This window comes from Rhea pennata, chromosome 24, assembly GCF_028389875.1.
Source record: "Rhea pennata isolate bPtePen1 chromosome 24, bPtePen1.pri, whole genome shotgun sequence".
Classification (NCBI taxonomy): Eukaryota; Metazoa; Chordata; class Aves; order Rheiformes; family Rheidae; genus Rhea; species Rhea pennata.
The window spans coordinates 5821997-5841449 of NC_084686.1; the positions used below are offsets into that span (position 1 = coordinate 5821997).

Sequence of the window (19453 nt, forward strand, 5' to 3'; positions counted from 1 at the left end):
GATCCCACGCCTCGGGATTCAGCTCCGGCCCCCTGGGGCCGCTCCCGCCCTGGCTTTAGCCAATTACCCCTTCTCCGCACGTGTGCCGAGCTCTGCTCGGCTTCGCCTAGGGCACAAGCCTCAGGACAGCCAAGGGGATGGAGAAAGAAGCCCGGAAACGAACGTAATGACCTTAATAAGCAATTAAAAACTAACCAATGGCAATTGCTCTTTTTAAAATACAGCATAACGAGATGTGTCATACGGCGCCAAGATACATCTAGGTGATTTCTAAAGCAGGTAACACTTCCTGCTGCAGCAAAGCTCTCCCGAGCTTGGAGGACACCAGATTTTTAATGCATGTCTCTGTGACAGGCTACATGGCAGGGCATTGTGATAATTCACAGGAGGAGGAGGCAAAAAGATGCTTCCAGCCATTCATTAGTAAAATATTTGTGAGCGCTGATATAACTCACTGCATAAGCAGCAGGGTTTCTGCAGACAAACTTTATAGCTAAGTGCAAAAGGGATCCCAGTCTGATTCCGCTTATAACAGCATAAATCAGTGATACTCCTACCGTAGTCAACAGAGGATATGCCAGAACAAACATGGCATGAATGCGGAGTCCCATCTAAAGCACGTGGATCCTCTTCTCCCTTTCCAATGGGCCCCTGTCACCAAATCTGGACCCAGATTCCCATCATATTAACGGGAACAGTTAGGTGCTTGGTTAGCATTTGCCCCCCTGGTTTAAAGGCTGCGAAGAGATCCACGCTCTTTTCCCTCTGTTTCCCCCACAGCAGGAAAAAACAACCGAAACCAAGCCCCACATCTTTGGGGAAGACAGGGAAAGTTTGCTTGATGTGTGTATTAATAGATAGCTTTACAGAGGAGACAGGATCTGTCATTAAGGTTTGGGAGCCCTGAATTCTGCTTGCAGACTACGAAGCCCGCAGGAAGTCATGGCACTGCTCTGGCCTTTGTTTCCTTCCCTAAAATGAGCCAAACAATGCTGATCTCCTTCATAAAGTACTTCACACTCTTGAACAAAAAAGAAAAGAGACAGAACGGTGTAAGAGTAGAGTTTTTGTATTATTAACTAGAAGAAACACAGCCAAAAAAAGACTATTCCACAGATCAGCTCCCTGTCACCACGGATCTCATTTTCAGCCCCAAGTACGCTGCAGGAATCAAGGACCTAGTTTTCGGGTTTCGCTCGCGAGTCATTCAGGATTCCCTGTGCAAGGCCTTGTAAGAGGCAGAAAATTCAAGGATCTAGAAAGCTTAAGGCACTTGCATCATCTTCCCAGCTACGCTGACACCTCTCATCCTAGCACGAAAGCATTAAGGAGCCTTTCTCAGCTCCCTCCAAGGTAACCACGCTGACAGTCAAACCGCTAACGACGGCATCTGGCCCCCCTCCGGGATCACAGGGGACGCTTCCCCCCAGCTGGGCCCCTCTCATCCAGCCAGGCCTCAGCGCTGCTGGAGGCTCTGTTAATCCCCCCGGGAAAAAGTCACGGCATGGGGACGAGTTGAAAAGTGTTGAGCGCACATGCAAAAGTTTGAACACAACTACTTGTTAATACAAAGCTTGTCAAACCCATCACCTAGAAATGCTGAACGTCTTTATTAGATTCCTTTATCGCCCCCTGAGATTGGAGGGACACGACTAGACGATTCTCAGAGGAGGTGTCATCATCCAGAAACTAATTAAAGGCTGCGCAGGAAGTCAGGCCACACACACTCTGGAGAACAAAACACATTAGCAACCGGAGTCAAGAAAAATATTACAAGTGAACTTCAGATCAGAAAGGGCAAGCTAGGGATTTGACAATAACTCTCCTCTTCTCATCTTTCCTTTCACTACTCCCTGAACTCCCTTTTCCTCTCTCTCCCAACAGAAGTGAGTTGACTGGGATCTCAGGGCTTTCTGGTACCAGCTCCTGCAGCGGCATCTCATGATGGATGCAGAAAGACATCTGACCTTCTCCTCTACTGGGCCACACCAAGGGAGGAGATCATGATTTGCACTGGAGGAACTTTTTTTTTTTTTGGTTTGCCATTGTCAATGAACTGCGGAGATGGATGGCCTGATGCTTTCTATGCTAGGTTGTCTCCTGCTCTGCCACAGACCACCTCCCCAACAGGTAGTCCTGGGCAAAACACTAAACACATGCTGTGTCTAGTTATGACTCATGAACGCTGAGATGCACACATCTAGTTTAGGGCACACATCCTGAGTAGATGAGCCTGTAAATAACACTTCTCAATCAATTTGGAGTCTCATGTATCAACGAGCAGCAAGTTTGTATGATATTCCCCTTCCTCATGCTCTACTAGCAATCTCCATGGAGCCCTCCTCTCTCAGGGGATTACTTGAGAGGCTCATTGCAATTAGTCCCGCTAGTCCTACGGCCAATGGCCTGAAGGGGTACCAAGCTCAACACCCAATGCATGGATGAAGCTGTTAAAGCAGCCATTGCACCCATAGCCCCACGTAAGTCAACTAGTCCATCCGCACGCACCGCTGTGGCAAGAAGCGCACAAAAACTCGGCTCAAAACAGCCAGAGAGGGCAAGGGACCCTGCCCCACACATGCACAGCACGAGTCCTGTGGTCGCATCTCATGACCAGCTGCTTGACATCCCACCCACCGCAGCCCCGCTCCAGGAGAGCAGTGGCTCTCCACACTCTGCCGCGGTCCTCTCTCCTCTGGGAATTATGAGCCCCCACGGGCCAAGCACCCTGGCCCGGCACCATGCCACATCGCTCGACCCACACGAACAAAGCATCCTTTCCAAAGATAATTCAGACACTCTAATGCAACCAGCATCTCCAGTGAATATAGGGCAGGTGTCTCTGAAGTGAAGTATTAGTTAAAATGATGCTCTTTAAATTACATTTTGGCCATTTCAGGCAGAGAGGTTGTGTGCATATGTGTGCTCTTTTTTTTTTTTTTTTTATGATCCATCTAGAGGCTTAAAAACACACAGAGAAAAATAAATCTCCCTTCCATTAAAAACACACTATGCTCTTGCATATTTGTTCTTATCTTCGCTCTCTCTTGTGTTGCCTCTTACCCGACTCAAGCACAAAATAAGTGTTTATGATTACACTTTCCACAGTGACACTAATCTAATTCTAGGAGCTGCACAGAACATGCCCAGGGAAAGCATGGGAGCTCATGCCAGGACTGCAGGAGGATGAGCTGGGTTTCCAGAAACACCGGAATGGACTCCAGCCCACTGATGGTTTTACCTCAAAGAACATTGACTTTAATGTGGAACCAAGCACAAGTCCAAAGATTTGATTAAATTCCCGTTGCTGTCTATATCTTTTGGGTCTAGCTGTCTATCTAGCTCCTCTGTCTGTGTCCCTTTTGCATTTTAGGGGAGGGTTAGGGCAAAACCAATCCCTGACGGGTCTAAGCGCGGCAAGACTAAAGCACTTTGCGGGGTGCCAGAGGGACTCACAGTAATTCACGCTACGCCCTTCTCCTGCTACGAGAGCATCCACCTTCCCCGTGCGCCCTCGGCAGGATGGCAGACTGGAGCAGCAGCGTGTCATTAAATCCCTCATTTGCCCTAAAATGCAAACGCAGGTTTTGAATTCTCAGTTGAGAGCAAAGAACTGGCCTCCCTGTACTCTGGGCTGAACTTCTGCAGCCTTAGCCCACCTGCACGGCCCCCTCACCCCGAGAAACCGTAGAAGCGATGTGGGGCGAGGGGCCACGCTCTGAAAATAGGACAGCTTTCTGCGCCGTCTTCGGTCCTACAGAGGGAATGCACCCTCGTGTGATTTCCATTAAAGCTGGGAGTCTATCAGGCAAGAAGAAAGGTAGAGGAATCACTTTGTGTGCAGCCAGCAACTTTCCATCAGTTTCCAACAGTACCATCGTCTCTCTCGGCTGGAGTCCATCGCACGCACAGATTCCCCCCTGCGCCGCGGCTCTTATCGGGGAGGCCTGCAAATACCTGATATCAGATGCTTCCCAGCTGCCTGTATAGCTGCATCTCACCTAAGTGAAGTGCTGATGTCTTATTTACAGCAAATATTATACAACAAAATTATACAACAAAATTTACAGCACAGGCTTGCCCTGAGGGAATGGGAGCCGTTTCCCTTAACACTTGTCCTCGACCAGCCCCTTTCCTTCCCCTCTCCCTTGCTGCTACCTGCTCAGCTTGCTGCCGTTTTCCCAGCATGCAGGACAGCAGTATTGCTGAGCAATGGCTGCAGAGCTCATTTCTCAGGCAGGTTCACCAGAAGACAGACAACTTCTGATAAGCTTAACAAAACCTGTGTTTTGCTAGGAATTAATGCCAGTAGCTGAGGTTTACTGGCCTCTTTTCATCTGGCTGTGTTTTTACCTCATCCCCATTTGAGGTCTGCAAAATACACCTCTGACCAAGATAGGACTTTCCTCCTCCTCGCACCTTGGCATCCCCAAATAAGGACTCAGCTGAGATCCTTGCACTCCTCATTGCCATTTAAAATGGTCACACTCTGAGATTACCTTGCACCTACCACGTAATGACAGTTTTCTACTCCTGCTCAGCTTTGCAGACCATTTGAGGACGGCCGTGCTCATGGCTGGACAGGAGGCGTGACTGCTCCCCCATCACCTCGGCCGTGAGGACCGAGCAGCAGCCTCGGCCCGCGCCTGTTGCTCTGCCTGCCTCCCATCTGTCCATCTGTACTTTCCCAGTCCCTTGCAAACTGAGCTCCACCGATTCCACGTGCCCTCTCAGACTCTAGCTCATTGGGTTTCTTCCCTTCATCTCCTTTGACTCTGGTGAAAAATAAAAGGATCAGGCACAGAGCATGGCCCTGTTATTGTCTGATTAGTAGGTCCCTGGCCCAACATCGCTACTCATGTCCAAACCCTTTCGTCACCTGCTTATAAACCAGGAGGCCGGTAAGACCTAGCAGTTCAAAATGAACCGCAGGTGAGGTGATTTATGCCTCCAGATGCTGCTGCTCTTCCTGCCCCCCTGGGAACATGTCTCTTAGCAAGCGACTCGCTAACCCATCCATCACTTCTGCCGGGGCAGGCTGAACTTCCCAAAGCCTCCTCAGCCTGTGCCTTCCTCAGCTAGGGTTGAGGACTCCCAACTCTTAGCCAAGCTCCTGAAAAGCCCAGCCTGCACTGACTTGAGTCGCAAGGGTTTGGCGCTTGCACGGACCAGGCTGCGAGGCTCGCGGGCCGGGCACCTCCTAGGGAACGAGGACTACCTGATCAGCCATGCGGGACAGAAAACCCCATCGCCTCGGCCGCGCAACACACCTTCTCCTTCGGCAGCGCTCGCCACCGTCGCTACGTGCCCTCCAGCGAACAGACCGGAGGCAACGTCTCCTGGACGCGCTGCCCCATCCCTCCTCCAGCCTCCCCCACTGCGGGGACAGCTCCTCCTCCGAGGCCGGTCGAGACAAGGGTGCCGCGCTAACACTTAGCCATCAGCTAGCAAACATATCTGCAGCAGGGCATCCGCATACACAGAGCGGGCATTAAAATCTCATTACAAAATTTCAACCCAAACGTGCAAATTCTGGCAGAGCGAACAGCAGATGAAAACACGGGAGCGATGTTACCGAAAGGCAGGCTATCAGCACGCTCATAGTACACAGGGGTTCTTCGCATTTTCCGTAAGGATTGCTCCTTCGTTTCCTGCTTCTCCTAAATGAAACCCTTGAGCTTTCTTCTTGGCCTCCCTCGCGCCTTTGAGAAAGCTAAAGGAGCCTCAGGGAGTTGTTCTCCCTTAGTGCATCCCTTAATTTTCCTGTTTGTCTTTCTAATGCCCACTCTTACCAACAGCACTAGCTATTCCCCATGTGCTCGTGCTTGCCGTGGAAGAAACATTTTTACCCCTTCCTGCTTATTCCCCCTCCTCCTTTTTAATCATCTGGGAGACTGTTTAGGCAGAGTGTTTCTTTTCCTTCTCTTCCTCTTTCCCTTTCATTTCTAAAACCTGCGATTCTCTGATTCAAAATCATTACTTGTTTTTAACTTGGCTTGGCCCTCTTTAATTAAGTTACTTTCCATTATTTTTTATCTAGTCCATTTGTCTACATCCCCCCTCGCCCTCCCTCGTTCTTCCTTTCCTCCTCAAGGCAGGCTGGGTATGAAATCTTACATTTCCATTTGGCTAACAATCACTTTGAATTCTTAAATGCTATTAAATTGGATCACACCGGTCACTGGACTGGAGTTGTCGAGCTGTGATATTTACTTGCGCCCGTGAAAGGGAAATGAAATTGCAGCCGCGCAGCGGCGGTGCGTGGGGGAGGCGGTGGGGGAGCGCGCGCCGGGGGCACGGATTTATCCCGCCCGCGGTACTCGCAAACAGGCCGAATCCCTTCGGATTCCAGAGCAAGTTCAAAGGGAACTCTCAGGCTGAACCATGAATGCATTGTAATGTCTTTAATAAATCAATTACTTGTTGGCAGGGAAGTGTCACTGCGTTTCCAATCCTTGTAATCACCTCAGCCTTGCTGTGTTTCAAGTGCTGAAAAGCTACGGAGAGGCAAAAGGGGAGCCAGAAGAAGCGTCAGAGTAGGGCAAAACGAAGAAAAACGTCATCTTTATCTCGGCAGGAAAGATGCAAATAGAAATTTGCATAATGCAAAAACATCCCCCCTCGACGGCGACGTCCCGCCCCGGGAGCGTTTTGGAAAGCGCGCTGCGTCGCGGGACTCCGCAAAGCACCACCTTCCTCCTTAGCGCTGAGGGAGCACAGCCCAAAACAAAGCTAGGGAGAGGCGGACTCCCTTCCCGGGGGTCCAAACCCTGGGCGCCCAGCACGCACCCACGCACGTGGGACCCGGAGAGGCCCCCGGCTGACGGCGGCGCAGGGCCCAGCATCGCTCTCGTGAGCTGTTTTGCAAAGCGGCGCTTCTGCTGCTGCTCCCCGGAGCAAGGCTTCCTCTCGCCGCCCGCAACGAGGGGGCCCGAGCTTTGCGCTCCTTCGCGCAGGAGGGCGCCAGCATTCCCACTTCCCCAAAAGAGCCTTTTTACAGTAGAAAAATTGCTAAAGAGAAAGAGAGTAAGATTTGATTACAAAGCAGTCCTGGCCGAATGCAGCTCCTCCTCCTCCCTCTCCGCTGACAATATCCTCCCCTCGCCACAACAACAATAATCTGAGCACAAACAGACACGAGGCTTTTCGGAAAGTAATGAACTCCAGTTGGAGCCAAGGCAGGAAGGGTTTAATGTGCAGCTCAGAAAGCTTGGCGAGGCCATCAATTATATAGCCCTGCTGCTGAAGGAGCAAAAAAAAAAAAAAATAATATTTCAGACAGACTTGGCCAAAAAGAAAAGATAGGGAAGGAAAACACTACAAAAAAGGCATTAATTCCACAAGCGAAGAGAAGTGTTTGCAAAAGAGGAGGAGGATCAAAGGCTGAAGCTCTCAGGCTTGCTGCAAGGCAGAGAGATTACAAACAGGGCCAACCATGCAGAAGACATCTCTGTTGACCCCAATCTGGAGGCCCGTCAGGGCAAGCATAGCCCCTGGTGCAAATCAGAGAGCCACTTTGCTGCGAGGGCTTGGGAGCGACACGGGACCAGGAACCCAGAAGTAAAAAACCAGGCACCTGGACCCCCCTAGAAGAGCCAGGCTTCCCTGAGCTCCCATCCCCGGCCTCACCGTGCTTTGGAGCTGCTCCAGGGATTCACCCCCACACTGCTGCTCATGAGAAACGCCACACCATTTTTGAGGAGGGGGGGAGGGATAAGGGGAGTTATTTCTGTCCTCATCCTTCCAGTTTCTCAGATGAGCAACCAACCACACCAGAAAAAAACAAACTAGAAATATTTGGGGTTTCAAAAACAGAATTTGTATGCCACTTTTGCATGTCTTTGCATTTTGCTCTCTGCTTCCCATTTTCTTCCTCCCTTTCTCCTTTTCTAAATACTCATCTGCAATTGCACCGGCAGAAAAGAAAAATAAAAGGGTGGGGGGAAAGAAATCTCAGGATCTCAGTGTTTCTGTGCACTTGCCTCTATCCTTGCAACTCTCCCTTTCCAAGCCTCAACCTTCCAAATTCAAAACCCAAGCAAAACCAGAGTGGAAAATATCCTGTTTCCCCCCCGCTGGCCTCACCCTACCGACCCCCACGCGGCCTGTCCTTGAGCTCGCGCGCACTCGCCGCAGCTTTTCCCATGCTCCGGGGCCAGCGCGAGCCGTGGCGGGGCCGGGCGCTTCGCCGGGAGCTGGGCAGCGCCGCCGAAAACGGCAGCTGTTCCCTTGGCCTCTCCTTTATCTCCAGCACCGTGTTCACATCTGTTCCCCGCTCCGACTCTTTCCCCACCGCTGGGAGCCTGGCTTTAAATCACCGCTCGGCGTGCCGGCTGCCAGGCGCGGATGCCACGCTGCCCGGCGCGGCACGCTTGGACGAGGCACCCGAAGGCCGTTTGCAAGCTCTGCCCCCCGCCGCCGCCTTTCCCTCCCGGAGCTGGCCAGGGCTACGGCGCTGCTCTCCCCTCCTCCCTTTTGGCCGCCGACTTCTCTTGGCTCGGGAAACACGTTCAGGCACCTGGCTGCTGGCAGCGCCAGGGCTTGGCACGGGCTCGCCGCGTGCGGCTCGCCGATAGGGAAGGGGAGGCGAGGGGAGCCCGGCCGCCGAGGTCAGCGCAACCCACCTCAGCCGCGGCGCGCTCGCCGCGCGCCCCGCTCCCGCCCGGCAGCTTCGCGAGCCGGGCGCCGGCGGCTTTCCAGCTGCTCGGATCCCTCTGGCTCTCGCTGGAGTTTGGGCCAACTCTATCTTCGGGTTTAGCAGCGGATTTGCATGTTAAGAAAAATGCTGCCGTGTACAGCAGCACCTGGGAGCTGCGTTTTAAGAGGCGCATTTAGTCGGCCGGGCAGCTGTCTAGTCCAAGGCATCACCACCTGCGGCTCCCTTCCCGGCAGCCAGCGCTGCTCCCGAGCGCGGCAGTTTTGGCAGAGCAGCCCAGCAAAAGCCCCAGGGTGCAAACGGACTGGGACGCGCAACAGGGACCAGGGCCCCGGCTCGCCCTCGCCTGCCAGCGCGAGTCCCGCTGCACGGCACAGCCAAAGCCCGCAGCCCTTCCTCGGTGTGCAGACTTCCCAGCAGCGAAAGACCTGCTCGAAAGGACAGGTGGAGATGTGCTGTATCTAAGAAGGGTTCAGGAGACACTCTGTATCGCTATAGGTTATCCACAAAGGCGAGCCAGGCCAGCCAGGAGGGGATCAGATGGGCGGTGGGTATAAAAAGATCCCTTACCGCAACGCCTGCCTGAGCGCTGTCCCCGGAGAGACCTCACCCAACTCATTTCACCCAGGATCTCTGCGGGATTGCAGGCTGCTGTTCCCTGGAGCAGGTGCCTGGACCTTCCTACCTTCACATCTAACAAGCACTGCATGGGCAGCGCATCTGCAAACGGCGAGACGCAGCCAGTGCCGCAGCCAAGGCTGTCCTCCAACAAGCAAACCATCTTGGGCAGAGACCTCTGCTCCGGCTCTCCCCAAGCCTCTGCCCCAGGCTCCCGATTCTGGACTTGACCCCACGGGGGCTGGCCAGAAAATCAGCTCTAAAGGCCCTGAAGAAGAGCCAGATTAAAGTATCAACTCAGAAATTATGCTCAGGACTTAAGGTTTAATAATGCAACAGAAAATCAATATTTAATAAAGCAAATGATGGAGAAAAACACTGAATGGGAGATGAGCTGCTGCTCATGTTTTCAAACATGCAACTCCCGGAGGAGCCGGTTTGGCAGGAGAGAGACAGTACCAGATTGTCGCGAAGCGCTGGCACACAGGCCGCGGCAGGTCCCACCGATTCCAGCTCCGGTGTCGAGGGGGCTCGCAGGTCTTTTATTAAAGGACAAACAAGGCATTACCGTGGCGGTCAGAGCCCAAATTCCCATGGAGAGAGATCAAACGCTGACGCGCGCGGGGAGCGGAGCAGCTGCTCTTCAGCGCAGGCCAGATTTGAGCGAGGGCTCGAGGCGGGCAGGAAGGCGCCCGGGCTGCGTTTCGCACACACCGGCAGAGCAGGGCTGGGATGCACCGCACGTTACATGCTACAAGCGCGCCAGGGCTCTGTGCGGAGAGCAAGTCCCGGCCTCCCCGGGGAGGGGGCTCTCCCCATACAGCGGAGGAGCAGAAAGGCTGAGGAGTAAAGACTGTGGTGCTAACCCACGCGGAGAGGGACCCAGCCCCGGCTCGTCAAGAAGGAACATGGGGCAGCAAAGCGTCCAGGATGTTGGCGGGACACAGTCTACGGCTGTGCGCTGGAAAGCACCGACCTGTCCCTTACCCACCGACACCCCATGGCCCGGGAAACTGGGAATGCCACCGGAAGGCAGGCCCTCGGCGCGAGCTTGGGGTGTACGGCCCGCGAGCACGCCGGGCAGCAAAGCTGTCCCCACTGCAGCCAGGAGACACAGACAGGCAAGCACGGAGCGCTCGGCTCCGGCAGAGGGATGCAACCGGGATGCTGGGGACAGACGAGCAGCTCGGTCTCCCTCCCCTGGAGGCAGCAGAAAACTGCACTCGGCACAAGTGACAACTCCGCCGTCCCCTCCGCTGGCTGGCGGTGGTGCTCCGGGGGCTGCTCCTACGCGCACGCTCCTGTGCCAGGGACCAAAGCCGCAGCCCTGTGCTGCTGCCCATGGCCCAGTGGATCAGTGCTGTCTCGCGGCGCAGCATCTGGGGACTCGGAGGCCTGTCCCGCCTGAGCATGCACGTGTAACACGGTGATTTCACCTGCATGCCCCCCTTCAGAGCAGCCCTTTGCAGCTTCTGCTTACTAAGCATTGCAAGTCACCTGCTGCTCTAAGAATCCCAACGCTACGCCTGCATACAAGCTGCACTGGTGCCTCAAAAGAGCGTGTCAAATTTGGGATCCATACTCATGAAAGCAGGTTGAGTGAAACGAGTGAGCCTGAGAAAGAGACGCTCCACACCAAAGCCTGTTGCAGCCTGCAAGCCTGACTGCTTGAGACACACCTGATCCCAACGCTCTCATAGCCCGGGGCTGCAGAAGACACAAACACCTGATGCTCAGTTGCAGAGTGCTCTGCCCGCCCAGCGCTGGGGACTGCTCTGTCCTCCTGCAGTGAACGGCCTGGCAAGAGCACGTGCCTCTTGCAATGGTCTTCCCTCCCGCCTCGTCCCCCTACCCCGCCTCCGGTGCCTCATTCCCCTGAGCAAGGAAGCCCACCCGTTTCCAGCCCAGGAACAACATCTGCTGCTGACTGGGAAGGTGAGGAATTGTCCCCAGATCCACCCAGCCAGACGAGGAGGTGCAGCCAGGCAGCTGCCAGGTCGCGAGGCTCAGGATGTACAAGGACTCGCTGCCCGGAGCAGTGCACGAGCCCACGCCCAGCGTGAGCCCCAAAGTCACATCCCCCCCCGCCCCACACCAGCTAGCACAAACTCGGTCCCACAGAGGTGGAGGGCTGGAGAAGACCTCAGAAGGAAGGGGACTCTCGCTTGCGTGGGTATCGGTGATGAGCTCTCTCCGGAGGAGCAAAGCATCGTTCCAGTGCCCTTGGATGAAACACCCCTCCTCTCCCGCGCGGCGGGCGCCGGGTTGCCTGCCTGCCTGCTCCTGCAGACTGTCAATAATTTGTAGCCTGTGCCGGGATCCGTCATGATGAAAGATGACATATAAATATAAAACGTTATCGCTCCATAACAGCCACATGCTATAAAACGCCAGGCAGAAGGATCTGGAACTAGATGGAGGGAGCGCTTTAAATCCTTCCCTGCAGAGCTACTACTGGTAAAACAACAGACCCACTCAGAAGAGCGCCGGCAGAGAGGGAAAATAAGAAAGATGCTGATAAAAACACCCCGGTGGCGGCACTAAGGTGACTTTACAGCGGCACGACCTTCCCGTCCCAGCGCTCCTCCGGCAGCGCTGCCGGCGCGGCGCCCCGTCCTCCCGTTTGGCTCATCCCGGCGCCGCGACCATCCCCGCGCTCCCCTGCCGCGACTTTGCAAAGATGCCGGCGCGTCGCTATAGTAACAATAAAGCGCTGCTAGCAATATTATACTACAACGAGTTGACTCCGTTCCCGCTATTACGATAACAATGCTGTTACTGTAGTAGCATTACATTGTTGAGGTCTCACTGTTCTACCCTTAATTTTATTGTAGTAAGATTAAATTGCAATAATGTTATTGAGCCACCATTAGTGTTACCATAGTAACAATAACATTAAGGCGGCTATATCGCGTTACAGTGGTCTTAGCGTTCCACCACAAATATTTTAATGTAGTAAAACAAAGGAGATTACTGCAGTAACATTAAGCTGCAGTGACCTCATTAAAGCGCCACCGGCTTCACCGCGCTAAACGACCCTGCTCCGGGAACCGTACGCTACGGCACAGGGATTTCCGCCGTGCGGGCGGCCAAAGCGTGGGTTTCGGCAGTGCCTCCCCCTTGGGCTGCCAATGCTCCTTCCTTTACGGCAGAGGAGGAACCGTTGCCACGGGGTGAAATACGTCCTTCCTGCTGGGGCTCAGCACCAGAGCTGCAGGCAACTTCAGCCCTCCCGCGGCCCCGTTTTGAGAGCTTCGGGAGCGTGCCGGCCCGCCGTGAGGCTTCTGCCTCCTGAACCTCACCCGCTCCGCAGAAGGCACCAGCTGAGCCGCTGCTGAGCCGCCGCAGGTGATGCCGGCGACCTCCCCGCGGAAGCGTTTGGAGAGGACGGGCGAGCGGAGCCGCCAGGAGCTTGTGCGCTCCAAAAGGCTCAAAGGGAAGCAGGGAAGTTCCCCTCTGTGGAAGAAGGGTGATGAGAGGGCAACCTGCCTGGCTCTGCACGTCCCCAAAGCAGGAGAAAAGGGAGTTACGGTGAGCTCATCTCGCAGCAATAAAAGCTGCAAAAATTGGGGAACTGTAGGAAATTGGGGAACCGCGGGAAATTGGGGAACCGCGGGAAACGGCCCCTGCTCACATCACCACCCCACCCCAGCGTGCCTACGGCCTTCGCCAAGGTACAACAGCAGCACTGGGGCAGAGGGGACTGCTCAGGGCTCACGTCACCCCCACTGCCCGGGAGATCCCCTGCGACACACTGGGTTACGATTTTAGCAGGTCTTTAGGGGAGAAAAGGGGAGAAATGAGCCACAGCCCTGATGCACACAGAAAAGAAAAGCAGGAGGGAACTGGAAACGGCTCGTGCAGCCTACAGAGCACTGCTTCTCCTCCTTACTCCGTCCTCCTGCCGGTTATTCCGCTTTGGGGACAGGATACCTCCCCACGCGGCTCACACCGGGTTGTGGCTGCAACCCTCGCACGTTCACCCACACAACAACCTCCTCAGCCAGCCAGCCCGCTGCAGCCCCGGCGCAACGTAACCTCCCCGGGATGCTCCCCTCCCCGCTTCCCATCCCACGACATAACTGCTAACTAATAATAACGTTTAGCTCTCAGGTAGCGCGTTCCATCTTCAAAGACCTCTGTCGACATCCACGAATCAATCCTCATCAACCCCCCGCCCAGTGAAGTAGGTGACAATTATTATTTCGGCCTCACAGACGTTAAATTGATTTGCAAAGTGGTCAAGCTGCTCGGGGAAGGCCGGAGCGAGCGGGCGCAAGGAGCCGAGCTCCGGCCGCGCCGCCCCTCCGCGGGCTGAACCCCCTTCCTCCGCCCGGGTGCAGCAGCGAGAGACCTGCCGTCCGCAGCAACAGCCCTGACGCACAAGCAAGAGATGTTCCGACAGACGGGTGGCAATCAGGCTCCCAGCCTCCCCGACGGCTTTGGGCGTCGCTGCAACGCCAGCAGAGCCGAGCGCACGCGGCTCGGCACGTACGAGCGCCCGAGCACCTCCCGCTGCCTCGCACGGGCTCTCCCACCCAGCTGCAGCTGTCCCAGCTGCACCGGCAGCCACGGAGAGCTCCTCAAAAACTGCCCGGGGAGCAGCCGCCGGTGCAAAGCTGGACTTCATTCAGGGCACCTGAGAGTGTGGATGGCGCACAGAAAGCCGTGCATGAGAAGCCACTCGGAGGAGCGAGGGTCTCCCACGAACGATCGCGTCTCCGGGCTGCAGCCGATCAGCCAGCCCAAGGGAAAGCTCCACCCGAGCGCGGCGAGCGGTGCAGGCGAAGCACCCCTGCCCTCCTTGCCCGGGGCTGGTGCTCAGCCAGTTCACCCAGCTGAACGCTGGACCACCAGCCGGCTCCTTCCTCCCCTCCGGACATCCATACGGCCTCGGCACTCGCGGCAGCATTGCTGTGGCCACGCGCCAGGTCCTGGCGAGATCCTGCCCTTGCCAGCAGCACGCGGGGGCTCGGGCAGGCGGGACCGCAAACCGGGTCCCATCAGGAAGGCGCTGAGGACCCGGGGCAGGAACACCGGGCTCTAAGCGATGCATTCAGCCCTTGCTCAATTTTTCCTGCAAGCCACCTCGAGGCTCCCAGACAGCAGCATGTGGCACCAAAGGCAAATTAAACGGGCAGAGTTCGGTGCTTGAAACGCAGGCGGCTCTGGGAGGCAGCGAGAGGGGCGGCGAGCACCCCGGCCGCTTTCTCTGTCTGGGGCACCCTCGGGCAGCGGGCCCCGGGCGGCCCCGGCGCGGGGCGAGGTAGCTGCGGCACACCGCTGGGGCGCAGGTAATTAACTACCAAACAGTGGGATTTGCAGATTAACGGAGGCCCGCGAAGGAGTGGGAAAACTCATTTACACCAAACAAAAGGGGAGGGGTGATTAGTTGCTCCAGTGACAACAGCAAAAGCCAGATAGGTCCCCGGAAACCGATAAAGAAATGGTAAAGCACTAATATCCCCCAGTTAGCTTCGCCCCCGCCCCTTTCTCTTTTTCTTTCTAAGCACTAAAATTCCACCCTTTTCTATCATGCAAATTTGTGTGTCTAAGTGAGATTAAAGTCTGGCAGGCACCATGCCTCCTTCCCCAAGTCCATTTCCAGCACTGAGATAAGGGCAACTTTCCTTAATGCATCTTACAAGGCAGGGGGAGTGTTTTGCAGGCGCGCATTGGGGACGGCTTATTATCAACACAAATAGAGCTTTCCAGACCCCGGCCTCCTGGCCTCCTCCTCCCTCCCCTCTCTCTTTCAAACCTAGTAACCCAGAGAATGGCTCTGCTCACAAGATTTAAATAGCTTAAACGTCCTGCAGGGAATGGGGAGAAGCGGGGAGACCATGACAGAGAATCAGGAGGGGCAAAGAAGCAGGACTTGCTTGTTAATAAAACCTGAGTGGGGAAATGGGAGCTGAAAGGATTGCTCCTCAAAGGTTAACAGGTCCTGTCTGAAGTCATCTTCAGCTTAGATTTCTATCTCTATGCATGCCCAGAGCATGCCCATTGCAAGCTGGGCCTTTTTGGATTTGTATTTTGGGGACAGAGTTTTCTTCACCCAGGAGCACTTCCATACTCCCAAGGTGCAAGGTGGACTACTGAAAATGTGGGCAGTGCTACTTCATTGAGCTTGGGTGGTCCTATGGCAATTTCTCCTAAGAAAAAATCAGTGATGAACAGGGGGATGTGCAGGAGATATCTTCCAGACGCTACAGATAACAGGGGCAGTCCTCAAACAGTTCACCTCAGACCTCCTAATAAAAAGGTAGCGAGTGTCTGGGAGCTTTCTTTCTGGGGTGATCCAGGTGCAACAAACCTCCCTGTATCTTTTGCAACTACACTGTTGGCTTGCATCAACTTCAAATCAGCATCTCTAAATCTGATCCCATTGAAAACAGCTCTCAAATTAGGAGGTCTTAACTTTGATGCATTCAAGTGCCATCGGTTGGTTGTCTTGCTCCTGGCCTCCCTCGTCCTCTGCTAGCACAGAGGCTCACTGGCAGCAGGAAAGGGAGGCGCACCAACCTGCTATTCCTGGATCAGCAGCAATCACCTTCTGCCTTTCTATGGAAGGATTTCAAGACTGACAAGGCACTCTGAAAGCCTGACCGAGGAGGAAAGGTTGGAGAAATTGGGTTTCTGTCGTTTCAGAAAGAAGGTGGCTGAGGGGGCACATGATAACAACCTTCCAAAACGGAAAAAGTTGTTACAAAGAGGGCGTTGATCAATTGTTTCCCATGTCCGCTGGGGATAGCATAAGAAAAACTCCACTTCATTTGCAACAGAGAAAGTTTAAGTTAGATATTAGCAATACATTTTCTAATTATAAAGGTAGTGAAGCAGTAGAATAGATCGTCTGGGGAGACTGAAGAATCTGCTTTGTTAAAGATTTTCAAGAACAGCTTTCACAAATGTTTGCCAGCGATGTCTCTGCCTCATTGCAGGGAGACAGGTTAAATTAGCTCTTGAGGTGCCTTCTACCCACCTATTTTGGGATCTCAGCCACCAATACAATCAATCTAGAAATAAATGTGCTCCACTTCCCTTGCTGTATTGTGGACATCCTTGGGCTGCCTGTGATTTTTAGCTGATTTTCCCCTACCGCCTTGAGGGAGCACCCCCAACCCTGCTAGCCTAAAGAAAGCTCCTTCTCCCATCTCTTTCCCTCTTCTGTTTTTTTGCTGTTTCTCTCCACAGCTCTGCTTCCTTCAGCAGCCCTTGGCAGACACCAGAGATGCCCTGTCTCCTCACTGCCTGTGTCCATGGCCCTTTCCCAGTGGACACCCGAGCCCCTGGATAGGGCTTGAGGACAGGCTGAGCTGCGGGGAGGGAGGAACTGGGAGGTGGCAGGAGCAGAGCTCAGGCGCCCCGGGCGAAGGGCATCGGCAGTCCCTTGGAGGATCGCACGGGCCAGGTCTCGGGCAGGGATGCGCAAAGCAGGTCAGATAGGACAAGTTCGTGCTGGACCGGAGGTGCGCTGACCTCCCTCGCCACTACTCCCATCGTTTCCCTTCCAGAGAGCAAGCTGGCTCGGACGGGAGCTGCCAGGGCAGGTTGGACCTTGCCCCTCGGCTGCGTGCTAGACACCGCACCCGCGCAACGTCCAGCGCCCGGAGCCCCCGCTCCTCGCGGAGGGAGCGGTAAGCACCGTTTCGCGAAGCTGGCTGTCTTTTAGGACAGGATTACGTGGGTTTGTATATTTACTGGACCCATTTTTCAAGGCAGGAGCGTTAATCCAGCACCTCAGCCAAATTTTTATCCGGGTCGTTAAGGCAGGCCTCTCTTTAATTGGACACGATGTTCTCTTTCATGTCCTTTCGCAGAGCATTGCTGCACATTCAACTACTGCCACCTTCCACCCGAGAAAGGGCTGCGCGAGCCAAGCGCTAGCTCCTGAAATTACGGGCCCGCTCCGCAGAGACGTTATTTCCAACTGGCAACCGTGAGGATGTTCAGCACGTTTGAATGCTAAGCCCATCGCTGAATCCGCCAATACTTAACTGTGCCACTATAGGGAATTAAGATATGACCTTTTACTCCGGTATCCAAACAACCCTTCCTAATGCTGCAGCAAGATGCAGGGGCAACAGGCCTGGATGCCTGGTGATATGGGAAATTTGGGTCAGGAAGCCTGGCAATGGAAGCAGACCAGAGCCATTATAAATTGTCCTGCATCACCTCGGCACCTGATAGCAACTTCAAAACTTGCAGGCAATCGACTTCAGCTTAAGAAACTCAGGCAGGTAATAACAGATCGCAAGATAAGCAGCAAGGATCTGGGATGGCAATGCATCCACTTTTGCTCCACAGTTAATGGAGATGGAGAAAGTCCGGCTCTGTTTAGTTTGCTTGATTGCTCTAAGAGGAAAGAGAAAAGAGAAGCACGGGGTGCATGGGGGGGGGGGGAAGGCTCTGTTCCTCCCCCCCTTTCTATTCATTAGGCTGTCAATAACACTCAGGCCTGGCATATCGACAGCGGATTAGCTCAACCCAACTCTGTGTACAAGACCAATGCCTTTTTAACCCAGCTTGTTTCCAAATCAATACACCCATCAGCATTCGAAAATTAGCCCGAGATGAAATTCCAATACTCAAGATGGTGTGTCATGCTAAGAGGCTGCTGGCTGAATCACAGGAGGTGGAAGGAAAAAAAAAGAAAGAAGTTGCTAGTAAGGGATTAGAAATTTTCCATTATTTCTCCCCCAGGCTGCCTCCACTAGGAACGTACCAGTCCCCATATGTCCCAGTAGGCAGGCTCCCTCTTGCCCAGTGCACATCCCCGCCAAGTCCTGCAGCACAGGAAGCTGCCTTGCATGAACGTCCATCTGCTGGACCGTCGCATGCGACCGCACTTGCACAGCCCCTCTGGAGCGTCCATGTGTGCTTGCACTCGGGCACACGCGCCAAAGAGTGCACGTACACACCCTACGGACACGCGGCCTCAACGACGCACGCTCGTGAGCCAGACAGCCCACACTCGGCCGAGGCAAATGCCCCATCATCCCTATGCCTTCCCTCCTCCTTCGCGCAGAAGTGCGGGCACACAGTTTGAACACGCAACCATCCCCCATCCGCAAAGTACACAAATCTACTCTCTCTCTTTTTACTTCAAGCATTGCCTCCAGCAAAGCAGAAAACATTGAAATACAACACAGGAAACCAACAACATGGGTATAACTGATTATTTCAACTGACAACTTCCTGTATCAGAGCCCCATGACTACTCTAGGAGACCTGGGTAAATGCTACCGCAAATGCCTGGACGTTGTCCAACCTCACTGGGACTCTCCAAGCCCATGTTTGTACTAAACCACCTGGCATACAGTAGGCTTGCTGCAGGAGTAATGGGAGGAGGAAAGGAGTCTTACGTTAGGGCGAAGGGATAGAGAGGTATGGGCTAGACTGCCTGGGAAATGGTGAACAGGAGTCAACAGGCGACAGGACAACAGGGGTGAAGACAAATGAGACTGGGATCATTGGTAAAACAGGGGCAAGAAACCAGGACAAAAGGGAGGAACAAAAATCACAGCATCAAGTCCAATTACTCCCCGAAACCTTCGATTTGCCTGCACATCCCTTCCTCTTACCTTGCACGATGAGATGGACACGCGATGTCTTCGGGTGATTGTCTGTCTGCACGGAGCAGGTGTAGGGGCCTTCGTCATAAACATCCACATCTTGGATTTGGATGCTGTACTGGGTTTTGGTGTTGGCCAAGAGCACCACCCGAGGGTCCAAGCACCACTTGTCATTGCCGGCATAGAGGATACTGCTGCGGTTCAGCCAGGCCACCCGGGTGACTCTGTTATCCACGGAGCACCTGGGGAGAGGAGGAGAAGCAATTCATTAGCACGCTGCTGCTCTGCTGTCCCCTGTCTTTCCCCAGCCCCTACTGTAGTATTTTCACTATTTTTAGCTCCGCTGCAAGCAGCAGTTTCAGAGACCAAGTGCAGCAGTTCTCCAAAGAGAACCATGTTAGTATTTTATCTGCCACACTCAAGCACCAAAATCCATCAAAAGTGGTAGTTCAAGAGATTTTCCAAAGAGCTTCACAATTACTTTAGACCTGGAGAGACCAGACCCACCTACTACTAGTCCCTGAAGGACCTTTCACCTCTCCGTTCTCATTTGCTCCTTTGGGCCGTCCAACTTGGAGACAACTGGAGCTGAGCCAAAATC

The 19453-nt window shown here is 54.2% G+C and overlaps 1 protein-coding gene across 3 annotated transcripts in view; it reads right to left on the minus strand.

Annotated features, from left to right (window-relative positions):
• NTM (neurotrimin) overlaps nucleotides 1-19453 on the minus strand; it is a 335213-nt gene that overhangs the window by 37124 nt on the left and 278636 nt on the right. For all 3 annotated transcript variants that reach the window (XM_062594415.1, XM_062594418.1, XM_062594414.1), the window contains one exon: nucleotides 18862-19094. In XM_062594415.1, the coding sequence (XP_062450399.1) occupies nucleotides 18862-19094 (233 nt within the window). The remainder of the gene's footprint in view (nucleotides 1-18861; nucleotides 19095-19453) is intronic.